At 49.7% G+C, this 22,630-nt stretch overlaps 2 protein-coding genes and 1 long non-coding RNA gene across 4 annotated transcripts in view; all 3 read left to right on the plus strand.

The window, feature by feature from the left end:
* The window catches only part of LOC308480030 (uncharacterized protein), a 164,451-nt gene that overhangs the window by 104,273 nt on the left and 37,548 nt on the right, over positions 1–22,630 (plus strand). The window lies entirely within an intron of this gene.
* Positions 2,334–14,174, plus strand: LOC308479499 (uncharacterized protein; the record flags this gene model as incomplete). Its single annotated transcript, XM_081010212.1, has 4 exons — positions 2,334–2,729; positions 3,497–4,415; positions 11,863–13,000; positions 14,007–14,174. Exons 2-4 carry the CDS (start codon positions 3,982–3,984, stop codon positions 14,172–14,174), a joined length of 1,740 nt encoding a protein of 579 aa, XP_080866338.1. The 5' UTR covers positions 2,334–2,729; positions 3,497–3,981.
* Positions 10,282–11,793, plus strand: LOC308479598. Its single transcript, XR_013987748.1, has 2 exons — positions 10,282–10,393; positions 10,467–11,793. It is a non-coding gene; the product is annotated as an uncharacterized lncRNA (long non-coding RNA).

Genomic DNA, 22,630 nt, shown 5'->3' on the forward strand with positions numbered 1-22,630 from the left:
CGGCTCTGCTGTGATTCCCAGAGGAGGAGTCTTCACCGCTCGGATCAGGTTGTACGTGGTTTAATTGCGATTTAATTTTGCGGGGGGCTTAGCCGCTGGTCTTAGGAGTGCGTGGGTCCTTTGCCTGTTGTTGTGGTTGTACGTGGTTTAATTGCGATTTAATTTTGCGGGGGGCTTAGCCACTGGTGTTAGGAGTGCGTGGGTCCTTTGCCTGTTGTTGTGGTCGTTTCCCTGCTGTTGCGGCTGCTTCCCTTGCGGGGCCTTCCAGGAGGCTTCTCTTCAGCGCAGCCCGATTCAGCGGAGCGCTAGCATTCAGGGCACAGGCTTGTTTTGTCTGCTTCTTTAGTTGATAGTGTGCGTCCGTCTCTGGGGGGGCCTTGCCTATAGTGCGGCTTTGCTTTTGGGGTTTGCAGAGTTTCGCTGTTAAAAGGCTACCACCTGGAGACTTTGCTGCGTCACTAGGCAACGGGATAGCTTTTCGGTCGCCATTTTGATTGCCCACATGGCTTTGCGGCGGCAGCCATTTTAGGAGAGGCAAACCACGTGGGACTAAGCCTGTTCTAGCGTCCCTATCTTATTCATTGTTTTAAATAAACATAGAAGCGGCGGTTTGAAGTGGGCTGCTTGGTATCAGCGCCTAGATAACCTCTCTTGCAGTCGGCAGCCCTTTAGTGAGGGGACCGCTTTCGGCGGCGGTAGTTCCCCCGCGGCCGCCATTAAATTCCCCACGGGGCCTGAGGTGGACGCCATTTTAAGACAGGCAACGCTTCGTGGGAAGGGCTTGCCTCAGCTAGCTCCTTTAATATAGAGCGGCAGGAATAACTTTTATTGTGCAAGAGGGTGCAACTGCTTTAATTAAAGTGCTTGGCTTGATAAAAATAATTGTCTGACAATTATTCACTAGTGTTCTTATTTTCTGTTGCATTTAATTAAAATCTAATTGAATTTGTAGTACATTTAAAGGGTTATTTAAGAAGCAATTTATTTCTGCAATAGCTTCAAGTGGCATCTTGAAGAGCTTCAAGTGGCATTTTCTGTTGCATTTAATTAAACTCTAATTGAATTTGTGGTAAATTTAAAGGGTTATTTAAGAAGCAATTTATTTATTTGGTTATTTCTGCAAGAGCTTCAAGTGGCATCTGTAGTACTTGCATAAGGTACCGTTTACTGCCACTGCTTTCCTGATATTATTTCATAAATATTACTTTACCACTTTACTGCTTTACTTTTATAGATTGCTAGCGCATTTTCTGTTTCCCTTCCTCTCTGATATTGCGATTAAAGTTCATTTAAAGTTCTATCAAGGTATAATCAAAAAAGGCCCAAATTTAAGTTAATTGACTAATCAAAGCAAGCAAATAAGTAAATAATTTATTGAAATAGATAAATAAATAAATTGAAATAAATTGAAATAAATAGTTTAAAATCTGGTTGCATCGAATTCATTAAATCTAAAACCAGTAGTTTATACCGGTGCAGACAATACTGAGCTACTGTACTTTGTAGCAAAGTTCACCTCTCAGGGTTGACAATTTTGGTTTGCATTGAAACTTAACAGTGCAGACAGTACTGAACTACGGTGCTATAGCCTGCCGCTCACGCATATAAACCAAGTTACTTGCCACCAATTGGTTTAAGCAAGAGTTCTGATCGTAATTATGTCGGCTCAAGGTAACCAGGATAGTGCTGCTGTATCCGGGGGGGCCCCAAGGGAACCAGGAGGAGTCCCAGCCACTTATAATACCAAGTAACCCACAGGCTTTGGTGCAGTTTTTCACGGCCTTTCAGGAATTTTATACGCAAAACAGGTCTGCAGGTCAAGTGACACCCACACAAGGGCCAGCAGCGCCAACGACGGTCGGAACAGCAGCAGCGCCTCAAACGGCAGTTGCACCAGTGATAGCGGCGCCAGTGGCAGCAGCGCCGGCGCCATCGGCACCAATGGCGTTCTCCCAGGACTGCATCCCGGACACTCAACCTAATGAGGTAGTACTCCCAGGTACCTCCGTGTCCACGGTAGCAGTGCTGAGTGCAGCCAAAGAGGCAACAGCCCGGCAAAAGAAGAACACCCGTGCTCAGTCGGCCACCTCAGGCAAGTTGAAGGGAGGCCAGAGGGGTGGCAGGAAGGGCAAGGCTACTACGCTAGGTTCCAAGGCTGCTAACCCACAGAAGGACCCAGGTGTCCCTAGTCTCTTTCAGATCCCGCTCCCGCAAGCGGCACCAGCCGAGGGCGCATCAGAATCCACTTCGGACGAGGAAGTGCAAGGTCTGCAGGCGGTACAGGCGAACAGCGTACCGGAACAAGCTGCGCCGGAGGTCCTCTCTGGGAAGAGGAAACACACATTGAAGAAGAGTAAGAAGAGTAGGCGGTCGGAATCAGAGGATGATTCAGGTATCTTTTCTTCTTCTGACTCCGATAGCGATGTTCCTAGGGAGGAATATTGGGGCCATGGGGAAGACTGTGTGGGTCTTCCTTCATGGGCCCATGAAAGGAGGGCCAATTCCTACCGTAAGTCCTTTAACGGGACCCTTGAATGGAAGGATGGCGCGCTAGTGCCGGATGTTAAAACTTCCACTCACCTATCTACAGATTTCATTGTGGGTAACCATTTATCTCAGAGAAAGAGGGACAAGATCCTTAATGGGGACTTTATTGATATGTTCAGATTGCTGCCTCCTGCTAAGCTGACAGGTAAAGGAGAAAAGAGGCGCAGCCATGGAAAACGCAGGTGTCAGGGGTTCAGGAGCAGAGGCAAGGGCAAGGGAGGAAACAGAGAGCGAGGGGGAGGAGGCAGAAGAAAAGATGAGTGATGACGACGACCCGAGATCTCCGAGTCTTTCCAGTGAATCAGAAGATTCACAGAAAGGAGCACCAGTGGCCAGGGCAAGGGGGGAGCCTAGGGGGACACCCCAGGAAGATAGAGCCAGAGGGGACTCAGAGGGGAGCAGTTGGAAATCGGGACCAGCGTCACCGCCAGAGAGCAGGGAAGAGGAAGGGCGCCAGGGATCAAGCGCTGGCAGCTCACAACAGGGGGGAGGGCACGAGTCAGGAGTGGCCACACCTCCATCGGGGAGCGAAGAAACGGTCAGACGGAAGGTGGAAGGTTGGGCGCGCGCGCCAAGTTCAAATGCACAGGAAAGTGGCGCAGTAGGCAGCCCGGAAAGGGAGCCAGGTCCTAAAGCCCGCCGAAAGGAGGGAGAAGAGTCAGGGGGGTCAGCGTCAGCGTCAGAGGAATCCCGGAAGGAAGAGACCCCGGGGGGCAGAGGGACCCAGAGAAGAACAGTCAGGCGGAAAAGGTGGAGCAAGGCTAGGATATTAAGTTGGTGTACAAGGGGCGGAGACTCAGATGGAGCTTCGCCGATCTAACCATTAGACGTAGGGTTGCACGCAGCAGCTTGAGAATGGAAACTGTAACTCAATAAAGACTTTTATTTAATGATCGCTGGCTAGCGTGATCCTCTGTGAGCTAGGATCTGGAAGCAACTCTGACAGCAGGTAAAGAGCACCTAGAGTTGAACGCACTTTTGAAAATTGGTTGGATGGGTTCCAGGTGTTTATGGGTGTGGTCAGCGCGGCTTATCCGAAACGGGTGATGCATTTAGTCGCCTACATGGCCCATGTTAGGAGGGCTTGAGATCTAGCGGGGGTTATTGCTGCTCTAAATTATGATGAAGATTTCCGCAGAAATGCTTCGCTGTTATCTTCCACACGTTGGGATCTGAGGGACCAAAACTATTGGTCTGAGCACATGGGTCCCTACGTAGACAAGCCCCAGGACTCATCAAAATCCTGGAAGACCACTCCGAGACAGAGGCGACTGTGCTGGGAGTTCAATAAAGGGGTTTGTGTGCGGCCGGTCTGCAAGTACAGCCACGAGTGTGAAAAATGCCTCGGTAACCACCCAGCCACTGCCTGCCTGAAAGGGAGGCGGCCCTTTCGGGGTGGGAGAGGTTCCTACAACCAGGGACCCAGGGGTGGCCATGGAGCCCCATTGGGACTTCAAGGGAACAGGCAGTAACTTCAATCTGGGCCTGGCCTTTTCCCCCATCAAGTTGACCCCGTTAAAAAACCTCTTGCATCTATATCCCAACAGGGCAGCAGCAGTTTATTTATGGGAAGGATTTAGTAACGGTTTTAGGATCCCAGTAGCTTTCCCCCCCAATTCAGGTGATCCACCAAATCAAAAATCAGTGAGGGAGATGCCCGAGGTTGCCCGAAAGAAAATTAGTAAAGAAATTAATGCAGGTAGGGTAGCTGGCCCCTTTTTAACTCCCCCAATAGAAGGCCTTCACATATCCCCATTAGGTATAGTCCCTAAAAAAGCGCCTGGTGAATTTCGCATGATTCACAACCTTTCCTACCCAAAGGGAGGGTCTGTCAATGATGCGATACCGCAGGAACTTTGTACTGTGATGTAGGAAAATGGTTGTTTGTACCTACATGACAAGATGGATGCCAGGATGGAAATTTACTATAGTTTGACCTTTTGATACTGCAGGCTGTGTTAGGCATGATGAGCGCGTGATCGCCTCATGCAAGGAAGGTGATTGGTTCTTATTGTATGGCTTGATAATGGGGTGATCCCCATATTTGGTGTTTGCCTTGCATGATGATTGATACACTGTTGTACTGTTCTTAATAAAAATGCTGGGCTGCAGCTCCAGAGAGGCTTTTTCTCTCTCTCTCTCCTGAGGCTGTTAGACCCTTTACAAAAAAGCATCCTGGTGTGAGACTGATTTATTTTTGTGACGAGCAGGCCCTCGTCATTACTGCCCTCGTCATTTGGTGCCCCGTGTGACTACCCTCGGACTCTTCGTTGTTCCTCATCGTTCAGCGCTCGCCACGCGTCTTTCATCCGCTTCGGATCCCGGTGAGCGCTCCCTTTCCTTTGGACTTCGACTGATTTCGGACTTCGCGTCGCTGCGGCCCTCTCAGCGTCCACCACGCCCGGCCAGGGCTTCAGGTACCGCTCATCCTCTCCTAGGATCCCGGTGAGTGCTCCCTTTTTTCGCTCCTTTTCATCCTTTGTGGATCCCTGTGATTTTTTTTTCACTACTCTTGCTATCATGGGGCAGTCTCTTTCAGCGCCACAAAAGAAGTTTTTTGATGAACTTAAATTTCTCCTGGCCAGTAACAACCTTGCTGTTTCGGATGCCGATCTTAAGGCACTTCTTCTAGCTTTGGACACTCATTGCCCCTGGTTTCCTCAGGATGGCACTTTGGATTTAAAAGACTGGGAGAAAATAGGACATTTTTTCCATAACCATCCTCAAATTAATGTCAAGGTTCTGCTTGCATGGTTTAAAGTTTATAAAGCGATGTCCTGCCTGACACCAGCTAATATCCTTTTGGCTTCTTCGCCTGCTGCTTTGCCTCTTCCCTCTCCAATTTTATGCCAACCATTGCCTTCTTCGAAACCACCAGTTTATGTACCTCCTAAACCACCGGATCTCTCTCCTTCGGTTCCTACTGTCCTGCCACCGCCTCCCTCTGCCCCTCCTCCGGCTTTTTCACCAGGGGTGCCCAACGTTGCTACCACTCCTCTTCAAGAGTCTCTCCGTGCCGCTGCTCCATTGCTGGCTTTTGATTCTGCCACACCAAATCTTTTTCCTGTAATTGTTCCTGCCGCCGTGGGGGGAGGCCCAGCCCGCCACGAACAGTTTGATTTAAGATTCATAAAGGAACTGTATTCCTCTGTCAGGGACAATGGCTTACATTCTCCTTATACCCTGGGACTTTTTGGCACTATTTTCCAGCAAAATCTAATACCAGAGGATGTAAAATTATTAGCCCGCACTGTTATGCAGCCTCATCAAATGATTTTGTTTATACAAGCTTGGCATTGGGCTTGCCAACGTCGCGTTGATGGCATTCGCAACAATCTCAACAATGCTGCGCAGGCAGCTCACCAAGCCGCGATTGCCGCCGCTGGCGCTCCACCTCCAGCCCCTGTTATGTTGACCCATACTGATGTTTTTGACGGCCTGACAGGTGGGGGCAATTTTCTTACCATCGCCCAGCAGCTAGCCCTTGATCCCATGTATTGGGAAGCCACTACCGCTGCCGCTCAGGAGGCCCTGTCCGCTGTGCCTGATGAAAAGACTGAGCGTGATGGACGTTGGGGCAGCGTCCGGCAAGGCCCTGCAGAGCCTTATGGACAATTTGTCGATCGCTTGTATAACACCCTCAAGCGGCAAGTTCAGGACGTCGCAGCCCAAGAAGTGATTGTCCGCCAGCTTGCGTTTGATAATGCAAATGAGGACTGTAAGCAAGCACTGCGCCCTTTGATGACAACGCCAAATATTGCCATTGCAGATATGCTCAAGGCCTGCCAGTCAGTGGGCACTGAGACGCACAAAGCTCGTCTGTTAGCTGCAGCTCTATCCTCTACAGTATCCCAGAATCCTGCCAAGGACAAAACTTGTTTTGGTTGCGGAAAAATGGGACATTTTCGTGCGCAGTGCAGATCCATCACGCAGCAACGCCGCCCTAGCACAAAGTGCCCTATTTGTAAGAAAGGCTTTCACTGGGCTAACCAGTGCCGTTTTGCCGTGCCTCAACAAAGTCAACAACAACAACAAAAACAGCAACATCAACAAAACCAACTGACGGGAAACCGGCAGTCGGGCCCACCCCGGGCCCAGGCACAACAATAGGGGATTCAGCATGTTCTCCGGTCATTCCACCGCCAGCACTACCTCACCTTTCTCTAACCCAGGACTTATGCCTGCCAGTCCCCTATGTACCACAACAGGCTCAAGTGTCAATAGGGGCTGGTTTTTCTTCTTCAGCACAGTGCCTTGTCTTCCCACTGTCAGAGGTTTTGCAGCAAGGGGTCCATCTTGTTCCAGATGTGTTACATGGATTACAACAAAATGACCCTTATGTGACTGTCTTTTCTGATCGCCCTACGCATTCGCCGTCTGGTTCTCCTATTGCCAAGATTGTGTGCGCTCCGGAGACGATCCAGAACCATGATCCTCTTGTTGCCGCTACTTTTTCAGTCACAGAGGAGCGCCCAAAGATCCAGATGACCCTTGGAGGCCGCATGATTGAAGGGGTTTTGGACACGGGGGCGGATTGCTCCGTGATCGCCTCCAAGGATTGGCCTCCTGCTTGGCCCACCGAACCAGCTTCTTCTGTTGTCGGCGTTGGAGGCTCTGCCTCGGCCCGCCGCAGCAGGAATCCTATTTTGATTCAAGGCTCTCAAGGCTTTGAAATGACTATTTTGCCACTGATCCTGGACATTCCTGTCTCCCTTTGGGGGCGAGATCTGCTTGCTGCAGCGGATACCACCATTTCTACAAATTTATGCTAAGGGCTGCCCCTGCCATGCCCCGGACTGCGCTTTCTCTCTGCTGGACCACAGACACCCCCGTGTGGGTAGACCAATGGCCCTTGCCTAAAGAAAAGCTTGCAGTGGCAGCCCAGTTAATTTCAGAACAACTTGAACTGGGGCACATTGAACCTTCCACCAGCCCGTGGAATACGCCCATCTTTGTCATCAGAAAAAAGGCATCTGGAAAATTCCGTCTTCTCCAAGACCTTCGAAGGGTTAATGAACAAATGCAACCGATGGGGACCTTGCAACCCGGCATTCCTAATCCCAACATGCTACCACAAAACCATCAGCTTGCTGTCATCGATCTCAAAGACTGCTTTTTCTCTATCCCTCTGGCACCACAAGACAGACAGCGTTTTGCCTTTACCCTGCCTGTCCTGAACAACTCCCAACCTACCCAGCGCTTTCAATGGGTGGTTCTCCCACAGGGAATGCGAAATTCTCCAACTTTGTGCCAGTATTTTGTGGATAAGGCACTTCAACCATTCCGTGAGCGCCACCCTGTGGTCACCTGTTATCATTACATGGATGATATTTTACTTTCCTCATCGCACATTTCTGATATTCTTCTCGAGGATTTGCCCCATGCTCTGATGCAAGCAGGATTGACAGTGGCTAAAGAAAAGATCCAGCGGACCCTGCCTATTACGTATTTAGGACATAAGTTGTCTGCTGCTGCTGCCATTCCAGTTGCGCCTCAACTACAGTTCCCTGATCATCTTAAATTGGTGGACTTGCAACAACTCCTTGGACAGTTAAATTGGATAAAGAGTTACTTGGACCTGCCCACCTCCACTCTGTCTCCACTATTTTCTGCCCTTAAAGGCCACAAGGATCCAGCAAGCAAGATCACAGTTACCCCTGCTATGGAAGAGGCTTTGACAACTGTGAACAACCATCTCCGCAGATGTATGGTGGACAGGATCCCTTCCCTTTCCATGGCACAATTATCTCTTGCAGTGTTTGCCACCCCACTCCTTCCAACAGCTATATTGTACACCACAGGCCAGAAGCCTGGGACTGTGTCTATTGTGGAGTGGCTTCACCTGCCTCATACTCCTCCGCGTAATGTGTATGCTACACCCAACAGCGTCATGGACCTTGTTGTCAAGGGCCGACATCGGGCCCTTGCCCTCTCTGGAATGGACTTACAGTCAGTGTACTTGCCCTTCTCCCAGGAAGAATTCATGCATTTAATGATGACAGCCGTTCCTACTCAAATAGCTTTTGCTGATTTCTTAGGAAAAATTATTCACAATCCCCCTAGAGACCCTCGTTTGTCTTTCCTTACAGGGCTACGTTATGTCCTGCGAACTGCCTTGTCCCCTCTACCCTTACCCTCCGCTCTCACTGTATTCACCGATGGCACTAAGTCCAGGGGGGTGGTGGTGTGGGATGAGGAGGGGAAATGGAAAAGTTTATATACTACTGAGCAATCCTCAGCACAACGTGCTGAATTGGCAGCTGTAATTTTAGCTTTCCAACAATTTGCTGATATCCCTTTCAATCTCATTGTGGATACGCAGTATGTGTATAATCTGTTGAATGTGTTACCATTGTCGTATATTACTCCTGCCATTGATGATAATTTGTTTGCATTATTCTCCACTTTGCAGAGCTTGGTACAAGCTAGGACTTGTCAGTTTTATGTAGCACACCTTAGATCACATACTGGTCACCCTGGCTATTTGGCAGAAGGTAACGACCGGGCAGATCAAGCTTTGAAGAATGGCATCTTTTCTTTATTTTCTGACCCATTCGAGAGTCATTCAGTGTTTCATCAAAATGCTAAGGTGTTAGCTAAATCCTTTTCATTACCAATTTCTCAAGCTAGGGACATTGTGTCACAGTGCGCTGTGTGTTCCAAATCACCCACAGTCATTCCTTATGATGCAGTCAACCCTAGAGGCTTGCATCCCCTGGCAATTTGGCAAATGGATGTCACCTACACGCCATCTTTGGCTCCATTTTCTAAAGTACATCTCACTGTGGACACTGCCTCTGGTTTTATTTGGGCCACGCCCTTGAAAGGAGAGATTACTCGTCATGTTATTCAACATTTAATGCGTTGTTTTGCTGTTATGGGAAAACCCCATACTTTGAAAACTGACAATGGCCCTGCATATATTTCTCAGGCCTTTTCTGATTTTTGTTCTTTGTGGGATGTTAGGTTGACTCATGGTATTCCATTCAATTCTACAGGACAAGCAATCGTCGAGCGCTCCCACTTGACTTTTAAGACTCTTCTCAACAAGCAATTGGGAGGCCGCTCGGCTACTGTTTCTGAAATACCTAATATTGTGCATCAAGTATTGTTTACCTTAAATCATTTGTTGTACCCTCACAATAAGGATTTTACGCCTGCTGAACTTCATTTCAGGAAAGAAGAAGTACTGCAGCGCCCTCTAGTGTCTTACAGGTTGCTTCCAGATCCACAGTGGAAGGGTCCAACTTCATTGATTTCCTGGGGTCGTGGATTCGCTGCCATTGACGTGGACGGAGAAACACGATGGGTTCCAGCTCGGTGCGTTCGACCTTGGCGCTCTTCTGTTGCCTCATCTTCGCCCAAGGAGACACCAACGCCTTGAAATCGTATTCTACGCTGTCTGCCAGTGATGACCTCCCACCTGACTTCAACCCGCGTTGCAGTTGGAGACATCGCCATATTGATGCACCCTGGATAAAGTCGCCTTCTACAGCTGTTCCGGTGTTTCCTGGCACGTCGAAAGGTCATCTTCGTCTCTACCTCATTGACCCCCCTTCCCCCTGGGAAGTCACCATGACTACCAATTACCCCTCCGTGGACACTGTGAAGCGCCGCCCTCGTCGTGCTGCTCTTTTGCAGAAGGCTCGTAAGCCTGAACTTTATCATCAGATTTGGACCAACAATACGTATGTTAGGGACATAAATAATTTTGCTTCTATACTTAATCTTTCCGAATGTTGGGTGTGTATGCATATTCCTCCTCAATCAAAAAGATCTGGCATATTATTGCATGGTATTCCTGTAAATGCTTCATATAAGATTAGTAATAATATGAAAGATAATCGTACTAGTTCACCCCCTGTGTTTTTGTCGCTTGTAGAAACAGCGTCTTATTGTTTTCTTTTCAACCATAATAGTAGTAAATTTTTAGGTCATTATCCATATTGTAATTGGACCTATGAGTATGTTAATGGATCTTCTTGTTTTCTTAATGTTACCACTATGAGTGGTAGGCCAAAAGTTTTAGTTAATAATGTCACGACCAACATGACTTATGAACAACAGGCTATGTGTAGAGATTTTTATGTTTGGTTTGATTGGATGAAGAAAAGCAGCAAATCTACATGTTTGCTTCAATCTGATTTATGGTTATTTTGTGGTACTAGAGCCTACAAAGAAATCCCCTTTGCCTTTTCTGGAACGTGCACCTTAGGAATAGTCATACCCCTGGTCTATAAACTGGACAAGCTCCCAGTGGTTCGTTTGCGTAACAAAAGGGAAGTGCGATCACCTATCTCTCAATATACAGGGACAGCCGTCTCTAGATCTCTCCTGCCCTCTTTAGGTGCAGGCATGAATTACCGTGATTTGCACAAATTGGCTAATTGGACTGAAGCCTTGTTTAATTCTACTATCTTGGCCTTAAAATTAATTAACAAAGAAATGTCAGAAATGAGAGATGTGACTCTTGAAAATCGTTATGCTTTAGATGTAATCCTTGCTTCCAAAGGTGGAGTTTGTGCTTTAATTCATTCCCATTGTTGTATGTATATATCTGATCAATCGGCCAATATTTCTGCTACTATTGATTATATGGAACAAATGATAGCCCATAATCCTTTGAATCCTCCCGAAGGTTTTGATCCATGGGAATGGTTGTCTTCCTGGTTGCCTAATAGAGTGTGGTTAAGAAAAATTTTACTAATTGTAATTTTGCTTGTTGCAGGATTTATTGTGTTGTGTTGCTGCATTCAATGCCTACCCTCTTTGTTTGCTCAATGTAGTACCTGGTGGTATCGTCCAAGACCTACCACTGGAGTCACAAGAGGAATTTACATTGCAAGATATCAGCGTTTAGGAAATGAAACAAATGATTCTGATTAGGTTTTGTTAAATTTTATTTTTTACTTTTCATAAAACAAATAAGAAAAGAGGGCATGTAGGAAAATGGTTGTTTGTACCTACATGACAAGATGGATGCCAGGATGGAAATTTACTATAGTTTGACCTTTTGATACTGCAGGCTGTGTTAGGCATGATGAGCGCGTGATCGCCTCATGCAAGGAAGGTGATTGGTTCTTATTGTATGGCTTGATAATGGGGTGATCCCCATATTTGGTGTTTGCCTTGCATGATGATTGATACACTGTTGTACTGTTCTTAATAAAAATGCTGGGCTGCAGCTCCAGAGAGGCTTTTTCTCTCTCTCTCTCCTGAGGCTGTTAGACCCTTTACAAAAAAGCATCCTGGTGTGAGACTGATTTATTTTTGTGACGAGCAGGCCCTCGTCATTATTGCCCTCGTCACTGTGAGATATGCCACTTTTGACCAAGCGGTCAAGCTTATTCGCAAATTCGGTAAGGGCGTGCTGCTGGCAAAATGCGACATTGAATCGGCCTTTAGACTCTTGCCACTTCATCCGGAAGATTTCCGGTGGCTTGGTTTCAAATTCGAAGGGGTTTATTTTGTGGACAAAGCAATGCCCATGGGTTGCTCAGTGGCTTGTGCAGCCTTTGAGGCATTCAGCACCTTCCTGGACTGGGCGCTTCGCTTTAGAACTGGATCCGAGGGCGTGTCACACTACCTGGATGACTTTATCCTCGTTGCTAATAGCAGGCGTAAGTGCTCAGAGCTCCTTGAAGCCTTCACATCATTAGCGGGGGAGTTGGGAGTTCCCTTAGCCGCCGACAAAACAGAGGGTCCAGCTACAACCATGGTTTACTTAGGTATTGAATTGGACACGGTCGCTCAGACCTCAAAACTTCCCAGAGAGAAACTGATCACGCTCGGCGACCTCATTCGGCAGCTCCTCCCCCTGAGCAAAGTAACACTTAGGCAGATACAGTCACTGCTAGGCCATTTAAACTTTGCTTGCCGCGTGGTTTACCCTGGCCGCCCATTCTGCGGCCGCCTCGCGAAGCTGGCAGCTGGCCTGCGATCCCCCCATCATAGGGTTCGCTTATCTAAGGAGGTAAAATCTGACTTGGAAGTCTGGTTGAAGTTTCTGGAGAACTACAACGGTATTTCCTTGTGGCAGGAGAACTTGTTGCTGCAAGTGGACTTTCAGGTTCATTCAGATGCTTCAGGCTCCTTAGGGTTTGGCGTTTACTTTAGGGGGCAATGGTGTGCCCAACGCTGGCCTGCAGTGTGGCAAGGGACCCCCATAACCAGAGATTTAACCTTCCTAGAATTCTTTCCGATTGTTGTGGCAGTGCACTTGTGGTCAGAAGACTTTAGTAACCATAGGGCTTGCTTCCACACTGACAACCAGGCAGTGGTAGGAGTCCTTTCCAGGCAGGCCGCACGGTCACCGAGGGTAGGTGCTCTTCTGCGTTCCTTCGTTCTCCGGTGTCTAGAACTTAATATCCACTTCTCCGCCAAATTTGTGCCTGGCGTTAACAATGACATCACGGATGCCCTATCTCGTTTTCAGATGATCCCGCTTCCGCTCGTTAGCACCGGAGGCTCAGCCGTTCCCGGAACATCTGTGGAGACTTGGGGACCAGAGTCATGGGAGCCAGAAGTGATTCAGGGAGTATTAGCCTCATTGGCTCCGTCCACTTTAAGATCTTATAAGAAGGCGTGGTCGGATTTCCTTAATTTCCGTAATAAAACCCGCGCCGACAGGAGCAACGCCCCTCCCGTCAAGTCCGAGGTTTTATCCTACTTAGTATACTTAAGACGTTTGGGCCGCGCCCCTAGAACCCTCAACCTTCAGGCTGCGGCAATATCATTCTTTTGTAAGGCGGTATTTTCCTCTGATCCATGCGCTGATTTTGTCATACGAAGGACTCTAGAGGGCTGGCGCAGACTGCAGCCCCCAAGCCACGATTTGAGGAGGCCAATATCATTCGACATCCTTTTCCAAATTCACAAAAAGCTGAGAACGGTCTGTTGGTTGAAGTATGAGGCGCGCTTATTTTCAGCGGCATACTCCATCGCCTTCTTCGGCGCAATGCGTGTGGGTGAGGTGGTTAACGAAGAGGGTCAGCGCGGTTCCTCCCGGGGGTTGCTGCTGAGCGACCTTACGCTTTCTCAGGAGGATCTAGTATTACGGATACGTAGCTCCAAAACAGACCAGTACGGGAGGGGGGGCCCTGGTTCAGCTCCTGGCAACCGGAGAACCAGGCCCGTGCCCTGTTAAGGACACCAGACGCTTCTTAGCTCTGAGGGCCAATTCGGCAGGGCCATTCTTTATCCATGCAGATGGCTTACCCCTGACGCGTCAACAGTTCACGCGTGTTATGCGCTCAACACTGGCTGCATGCGGCCTTCCCCCTGCACACTCTTTTAGAATAGGAGCGGCCACCACAGCAGTGCACCTGGGCCTTACTACGGAGAGGGTTAAGGACTTAGGCCGCTGGAAATCGGACGCTTACAAACGCTACGTTAGAAGAAATCTATGACGGTTCAACTGGGGTCGATTGACCATGGCCTGTTCTCTTAATCTCTTGCAGGTGATATGGGGGTCCGCGTCTGGATATTCGGGCACAGCATTGTGCATTGGGCCAGGGTCCGCGCCATCAAGTCCGGTCTCAGGCCACGCCTTGGCTTACCATCTGGCATCACTTTATCCTGGGTTGCGCGAAGGGGAATGCGCTGGGCTGAGATGTTGCCCGCATTAAGACCAGAGCAGCAGCGGAGGGCCCCCCGGATGCTTTGCTGATACAATTGGGAGAAAATGACCTAGCTTACAGAAAGGCAGTTGATTTGCAGTGGCACATTTTCAGTGACTTTGAGGAGCTTAAGGCCTCTTACCCGGACATGACAATCATTTGGGCCTCTTTGATGGAGGCGGGTCTGGAGGGATTGCAGGTGCCCGATAGCCATGAATAGGGCGAGGAAAGCCTTGGATCGGGTGGTGGTGCGTAGAGTGGCAGCCCTGGGTGGGAAGGTCATTGAACACCCGGGCATTCGTTTCAACTGTGAGGCCCTCAACCGGTTTGATGGTGTGCATTTTTCGGATGCTGGAAATGATGTTTGGCTGTGCGACATAGCAAAGGGGATAAGGGATTGGTTTCAGGCATGAGAGTATTGGCGGCGAGCGATTGCTCGTGTGGCGGTAGGCATTGGTAAGAAGGGGTTAAGAGGATGGGGGGGGAGGAATGCCATCACCTCCCCCCAGTGAGCGAAGGGTGGTCCGTTAAAGGACTCCGGGGGGCGTGGCCCTGTCCGAAGCCTATGGAGGTGTGGGCCAAAGGCACGCCCCAGAGCGGTGACCCGGGGAGCTCCTAGTCGACGTGCCTCGGCAGGAGACTCCCCCGATATAGTGTTAACCCTTCCCCGTGTCTCCAGCAAATGGGCTGGAGCCGGATAGTCGATAGGACCAATGCCTAAGCCAATGCCTCTCATTCCTGAATTCAATAAAGTTGTGGCCTAATTCGCCCAATTTACCTTAAATTATGGTGTCTTGTGTCTTTATTTACCCTGGTGGGGGGCGGGAACTCGCCACGCAATGTCCTTCCTGCTAGCGTGACCTGAACCTTTAACCCAGCCATTGCACGGGTCTCTTGTTGCTGCCGCACACCTAAAATCCATCCCCTAGTCTGCAAGGAAGAGGTGCTGGCAAGAATCGTTCTGTGCAAACCATACACAGCAAGGGATGTAGGGCACCAGCTCTGTTTCAACAAGTGAGAAATGCCATATTGATTTCCATTCGGAAGGAGAGACATTCACTGAGCCAAGTTAAGGAACCAAACCAGCCTTTCAAACTAGGCAGTGGAGAGTATCCCAGTCACTGGACCTGCCCAACTGACTTCCAAGAGATTTCGACAGCCCTCTGTAAGGAGAGAGTGTGCTCAAGCCTGTATGGCTGCAGGCAGCTGGAGGACAGAGCTCCCCCTGGAGCCAAGGGCTTTGGGTTCACTCTAGGAAATTGCAGCAGCAGCAGCAGCAGCAGCAGCAGCATCATCTCACTTGCAAAGGGAAAGCAAGCCTCTGCGTGAGGTTGCAGAATCCCTCTACCATAGGGTGGCAGAAGAGGCAAGGACTTTTGGTCTACTCATTGTGCTTTCTGTGACGGAAGAGTTGGTTCCACAAGTGTTTCTTTTTACTTTTTTCTCCTGCCAGCAAATGGTTAAGAAGGAAATTAAGAAAGGAAAACTTCAGTTAATAAAGTGCTCAACCCACCAAAGGATTAAAGGATTGGACTGTGAGGAGTAATTTAGTGTGAAACCTGTTTAAATTAAAACTACCATTTCTAAGGGGAATTCCCAAGGAAAAAGCAGTATTAAACCACAACAACAACAAATTAAGAAACGGGCTCCAAAGATAAACCTAGATTAGTAAATTATTCCTTGAGAATAACAATAACTTCAGCTTCCGGTTGATCGCGTGCCATTACAGTCGGGGGTCTCTTTGTCGGAGACCTCGGTACATCGAAGGCGGGGAAAACTGCTCCAGCGTAGCGGACCCCCAGGAAAAACCTCAAATCAAGCATTTTGAGGACGTGGGATCCGGCGGGCGTCAAAAGAGGGCTCCCCTCTCCCCGGCAAGCTCTGTTTCGAGCACCGAGAGTGAGGGGGTTGGAGCTGCGGCGCAACGGATGGAACGCTTCCTTTGATGGTACGAAGCTGCGAGACTGAGGCATTAGCGGTCAATTCTTCCAACACTAAAATCATTTAAGGACTGTACCGTGGGTACCTTTTACATTTGGTTTAAAATTTGGAACAATCTGGACACGGAGAAGGGAATTTAAAAACGGAAATCAGTCCCTACCTGCCGAGAGAATGGGAGAGCAGCCACGTTGTCGAAGCCAAGCGAAAAGATTCAGAGACTTTTAAACTTCCAAAGACTGAATCTATTAAACCCCCCAAAAGCAGGTGAAGGGGGGAAGAGAATTTAGTATTACTGAAATACCTGCAAAAGCTCTTAAAAAGGCTCTTTAATAGCCGCTTGACTCTTTGGAAGCGGTGACCCGGTCAGAGTGGCGAGCAGCCATTGTGATGTAACAATAGAAGGAATGTGTGATGGCCTGGGATTCGGACTCGGAGGCTGAACCTGAGGAATCCCAACCTGCACAGGAGTCCCCACCTCCAGAACCAGGGTTTTGGGGCTTGAGCCTGAAGGGTCCTTCCCTGTGCTAGATCCTCAGGTGCAGGCATCAGCTGAGTGAGGACCCATTGCCTGCAGGTGTTCCACTCTCAGCCCCGTCAGGGGAAGCTGAGGTTCCCTCTGGGTCCAGTAACCCTCCAGCCTCTCCTGAGCTCAGGCTCAGGGAAGAGAGAACTAAGTTCTGGCAGGAGGAGTGCTCACCTCCAGGCCAGGAGAGGCGAGTCACCTGAGGATCAGGGCCGTCCTATGCCTCAGGGCAGATAAAAGCCAGCCAGCCCCAGTCCCAAGTTGCAGGAGCAACATTGTTGGTTGCTAGTTCCTGCCTGAACCCTGTCCTGCTCTTCTGCCAGAGTTCCGACCTCACCCGACTCCCTGCCTTGGACCCAGCTTCAGCTTTGACGGACAGCCTCCATACCGCACCCTCGACCTCGGACTGGACTCGGACCTCGCCGCACGGTTAACCCTCGGGACCAGCACAGAATGCTTGTTACTTTCGTTTCCTACTAGGTTACTTTGAATTTGCTGCAGAGGTCTGAACTGAGACATTTTAACCCTTAAAGTAAAAACTGGCAATCTCTATCTGAATTGTTTGAGGAGTGAAAGGGGAAAATAAATAAGGGCAGGTTGGAAAAATTGGGACTGTATTTTAATTGCCTTGACTTGCAAATTGGAGTTGCTGTCTGACGTCCAGCTTATTATTCCTGTTTTGAAATAAAAGTATCTCTGACCTTGGAAATCTGAGTTGCTAGTGGTGTTATGGCGGATGAGTCTGGGGGAAAAGGCACAAACAAGAAAAGACTCTAAAGACCAGGCTTTCCATGAGCAAATACAGGAGTTTTTGAAAGATAATACGCAGGGTTTGCAGAGTCTTGCAACAGAGCTCAGAGCTAATACGAATTGTCTCCAGGAATTTAAAAAGGATTTTGGAATTTTGCGTAAAGACCTCCAAGAGGTTAAATCAGAAGTTGCAGGTTTACAGACAAGAGTATCAGAGATTGAAACAGTTAAACTTTCGGATTTGGAAAAATCACAGGAAGAGACTCAAACAGCAATATCTGCCCTCCCTTCCCCACAGGTGGGCGGGGTTTGCGGCAACGAGCGAGGCTTACCTGGGCGGGTGCCACCCACCTGCCTGAGCTGGCCTTTGACCCGCCCTCGGCCAGGGAGGACAATGGACGGCCGGCCGGGGGCGGGCCTAAGGCTAAAAGAAAGGAGGCTGACTCCTGGGCTCAAGCCTCTTTTGCCGTTCTCCCTTCCAGGATCAAGATCAGGAGCGTGTCCAGGCGGCTGGACTGAGGTAAGTAACCAGCCTTCTTTACTTATGCCGGGGGGGGGGGGATTTGTCCCTCCACCAAGCTAGGCCGCATTTTAGCATGCTCGGTTAGGCACGTTGCAGCCTTTTTTGGAGCTTTTCCCTGGCAGCAGTGGGGGGGGGGGGGACACTGCAAAAGCAATAGTGTCCTGATACCAAGATGAGGAACCAACTGAAATACAGGAAAATATCTTTACTAGGAACAATGAACTGCTGTGGTATTGGCGGAAGCCTTAAAAAAAAAAAATTATTGGTTTTCTTTTCTCATAATATTCAATATCATCACTTAGCATTCATTTTCCCTGTTGACTTGCCCCAACTTCCATTTCTGGTTTGTTACACCAAATGTTACTGTGATGGGACGATGAGCTGCTTGTGTGTAAAATCCTAGTCCCTCAGAGTTTGGTCAAGTTTGCAAACCTCTGTCTGTAACGGAGCCCCTTAAACATGGCTCCGTCAGTCGCTGGCAGATTCCGACAGTGGTTGCTTTCGGAATCGCTTCCAACATAAAAGCTCCTTAACGGAAACACGTCTTCTGGACTCTCTGCGTGACAGTTTCCGGCGAGGAGTGGGTGTCCCTACAGGAGGTCCTGAAACCTCCCCACTGTTTTCGCTGGAAGTGTCTCTGAGCCATCCCTCCAGCTCCCTTTCCCTCAGCTCAGCTCCTCTCCCCCTACTGGTTGCCTCTTCAGCTGCTGAGTCTCTCCCAACCTGTGTGAGCCCTTTCACTTCCCTTCCTTCCGATGGCAGTTCCCTGACATCCACCTCCCCTCCAGGGCCCCCTTCATCCCCTCTCGCCCCCTCCTCTACGGGCGGTGAGGAGGCAAAACCCCGGAATGAACTTCCTTCATCTTCCGATGTCCCGAACACTTCTCTCCACCTGTTGCGGTTCCTGGTCTCGAAGTACTCCTCCTCCTCAGAGTCCATCTCCCCTTCCCCTTCCGATTCCGAGAATCCTTCCAACTCCTCCTCCTCATCGGTGGTCCCAAAGTATTCCCTCCGGAACCTCTCCACAGGCTGAGGTTTCCTTGGGAACCTTTGATGGAACGTTTCTATCAATACCTCGTCATTGATATCTTCTGCCATTACCCAAGTGTTTTCTGACTCCGGTTCTCCTTCCCACGCTACCAAATACTCCACCTGATCCCCCTTCCATCTGGCGTCGAGGATTTCTGCCACATGGCTGCTGCATTCCCTTTCTTCTATGACCGGTCCCCGAGTGGCCATCCCTTCTCGTCCCCCCTCATACGGTGACAGTAACGACCTGTGAAATACTGGGTGCAGTTTCATGTGGTTGGGTAACCGGAGCCTGAAAGCCACTGGGTTGACCTGTTGAATGACCTCAAAGGGACCCAATCTCCTGGGTCTTAATTTCTTACAACCTCCTTTGAACGGCAACCCTTGGGTTGACAGCCACACCCTATCTCCCACCCTTATGGTTTCACCTTCCCTTCGGTTCTTGTCTGCCTGCCTCTTGTATTCTTCCTTCGCCCTTTCTAAGTTGAGTTGGAGCTGACGATGGATTGCTTCCATTTCTTCTACAAAATGCTCGGCTGCCGGGACACCCCATCTCTCCCCTTCTCCCCCTGGGAAAGCCCTGGGATGACACCCATAATTAGCCAAGAAGGGGCTCATCCCTGTGGACACATTCTCGGCATTGTTGTAGGCAAATTCCGCCAGCGCCAACTTTTCTACCCAGTCATTCTCTCTGTCATTGACATAACACCTCAGGTATTGCTGGAGGACCCCGTTTGCTCTTTCCGCCTGCCCGTTGGTTTCAGGGTGCCGGGCAGTCGAAAAGTTGACCTCCACCTGCAGTAAGCTCATGAGCTTCCTCCAGAACCTGGAAGTAAATTGTTTTCCTCGGTCTGAGACCACCCTCAATGGCACCCGTGCAACCTAAAAATGTGTTCTACAAATAACTTCGCTGTCTCTTCCGCCGTGACTGCATGCGAGCAGGCTACAAAGTGGCACATCTTTGTTAGTAGGTCTACCACCACCATGATGGCTGTTTTCCCCTTGGACTTCGGCAGATCAGTCATAAAATCTATCGACACTGCCTCCCAAGGTCGTTCTGGGGTTGGTAAGGGTTCTAATAGCCCCGCCGGTGCCCGCCTCTCCCCTTTGGCTCGCTGGCATTGCTCACACCCTCTTACATACTCCCGTACATCTTCCCTCACCTTAGGCCACCAAAATTCCCTGGTGACCAACCACATGGTTTTGTGTTGTCCAAAATGCCCCGCCGTGGGGCTGTCGTGCAACTGCTTGAGTACCCTCCCCCTTAAGTCTCCTTCAGGGATATACAGTGCCCCTTTGTAATACAAAGCTCCATTTCTTTCCTCGAAACCCCCTGGTTCCTCTCCCTCACCCCTAAGACCTCTGAGCTTATTCTGGGCGTATTCATCATTCTCTGTTTCCTCTACCAGTTCTCTTTGTCCCACCAATGCCGCCCCACACACCCAGCGGTCCTCTGGAATGACATGTCTCTCTTCGGGTGCTCCCTCCCCCTCCAAATATTCAGGTTTGCGTGAGAGAGCGTCCGCCCTAATGTTCTCTGGGCCTGGCACGTAACAAATCTCAAAGTTAAATTTGGAGAACTCCTGGGCCCATCTCACTTGCCGTTGGTTGAGCACTCGTGCCGTCCTCCAATACTCTAGGTTCTTGTGGTCAGTGCACACTTGCACCTTATGTTGTGCGCCAATTAGCAGGTGCCTCCATCTCCGGAACGCCTCATGAATGGCTAGTAGTTCTCGGTCATACACCGTGTAGTTCCTCTCGGATTTGTTCAGCTTTCGCGAAAAAAAGGCACACGGTCTCCACTCTGACTCCTCCTTCCCTGGCTGCAGAAGCACCGCCCCAATAGCTCTGTCTGATGCGTCAGTTTCCACTCTCATCGGTTTTTGTAAATCCACATGCAGGAGTTGTTGTTCCGAGGCGAAGGCCCTTTTTAGTTCCTCAAATGCTCGCTCCGCCTCCTCAGTCCAAACGAACTTCTTCTTACTGCTGAGACAGTCCGTAATGGGCGCCGTCAGGTGGGCAAAGTTTCGGATGAACTTACGATAGAAGTTCCCAAATCCTAGGAACCTCTGCACATCCTTCCTTGTTTTGGGTGTTTTCCATTCCAGCACCGCCTGGACCTTGCCGGGATCCATGGCCAATCCCTTGTCTGACAGGCGATACCCCAGGAATTCCACCTCCTTGGTATGAAACTGACACTTCTCCAGTTTCACCCACAGCTGGTTGGCTTGCAGCCTGCTCAACACTTCTCTGACGTCTCTCACATGCTGCTCCTCATTCTCAGAATACACCAACACGTCGTCTAAGAAGGCCACACAATTCTTGTAAAGCAAAGGCCCCAGGACGTGGTTCATAAACGATTGAAAGCACGCGGAGCCTCCTTGTAGGCCGAAGGGCATAACTAAATATTCAAATGCCCCCAAAGGGGTGAACATGGTGGTTTTCCATTCATCCCCCTTCCTTATTCGTATCAGGTTGTACGCCCCCCTTAGGTCCAGTTTAGTAAAAATCTTTCCCTTCCTGACCCTTGTCAAAATGTCGTCAATCCTGGGCATAGGGAAAGCCACTGGTTCTGACACTGCATTTAAGGCCCTGAAGTCACACACAAGCCTCGGCTTGTTCGTGTTTTTTTTATCCACAAAAAACACTGGGCTGCCCCCCACCGCCCTGGACTCTCTGATGAACCCTCTCTTCAGGTTCTTGTCAATGAACTCTCTTAGCTCCTGCATCTCTCTGTCTGACATGGCGTACAGCTTGCCTACAGGGAGCTGTGCCCCAGGGAGTAAATTGATTTGACAGTCAAAGGGTCTATGCGGGGGTAGTTGGTCAGCTTCCCTTTCGCTGAAGACGTCGCGGAGATCTGCGTATTGTCGTGGTACCTTCACGTTCTCCGTTACTTCAGTCCCTGCTAGGGTGGCTTGGGCCCCTGCCAAACCCTTTCCCTCTTTGCAGTGTTCTAAGCAATGTGCTGAACCAAAAGAAACCACTCTCTGATGCCAGCCCACCAGCGGATCATGTAACGCTAGCCAGCTCATCCCCAATATAATGGGAGCTCCTCCTAAGGTGGCCACATTAAACGCTATCAGTTCGGTGTGCCTTGCCACCTTCATTATCATTGGGACGGTCTGCAAGCTGACTTCTCCTCCCAACAGCTCCCTGCCATCGATCGTGGTCACCTGCAGGGGGTTGCTTAAAGGGATCGTCTGTATCTGGTGTTCAGCTGCAAACTCTTTGCTCATGAAATTGCAGGAGCTGCCTGAGTCCAACAGCGCCTTTATCTTTAGAGGGTGTCCGTTTGGCAGCTCTAGCGCCACTTCTATCACTAGGGCGGGTTTAGGAGGTTCTGGCGTGGGCACTTTCACTGCTCTTTGGCCTGGCTGCTGTGCCCCGACGGTGGCAGCCAGGCGTTGGCTTTTACTTGCTTCGGTATTTCTTCCTCTCTTCCCTCCACAGCTCCTACCATCCCTTGCCATTCCTTCCTCTGGGGGCAGACTCTGGCAAAGTGACCTGGCTGTTGGCAGAGATAGCATTTCCGGGCGCCTTTTCCCTCCTTCTTTCCCCCCTCACTGGGCTTTGAAACTGCGCGCGCGCGCGCTGTTCCGATTTCCATCGGCTCTGCCGGCGGGAAAGTTGGCTCTGGAATGTCTGGAATGCGGAACTCCTTCCAACGTTCCCCCTTCCCTTCCCGCCTCTCCAATG

Source organism: Podarcis pityusensis (assembly GCF_964106645.2).
Source record: "Podarcis pityusensis genome assembly, chromosome: 6".
NCBI classification, from domain to species: domain Eukaryota; kingdom Metazoa; phylum Chordata; class Lepidosauria; order Squamata; family Lacertidae; genus Podarcis; species Podarcis pityusensis.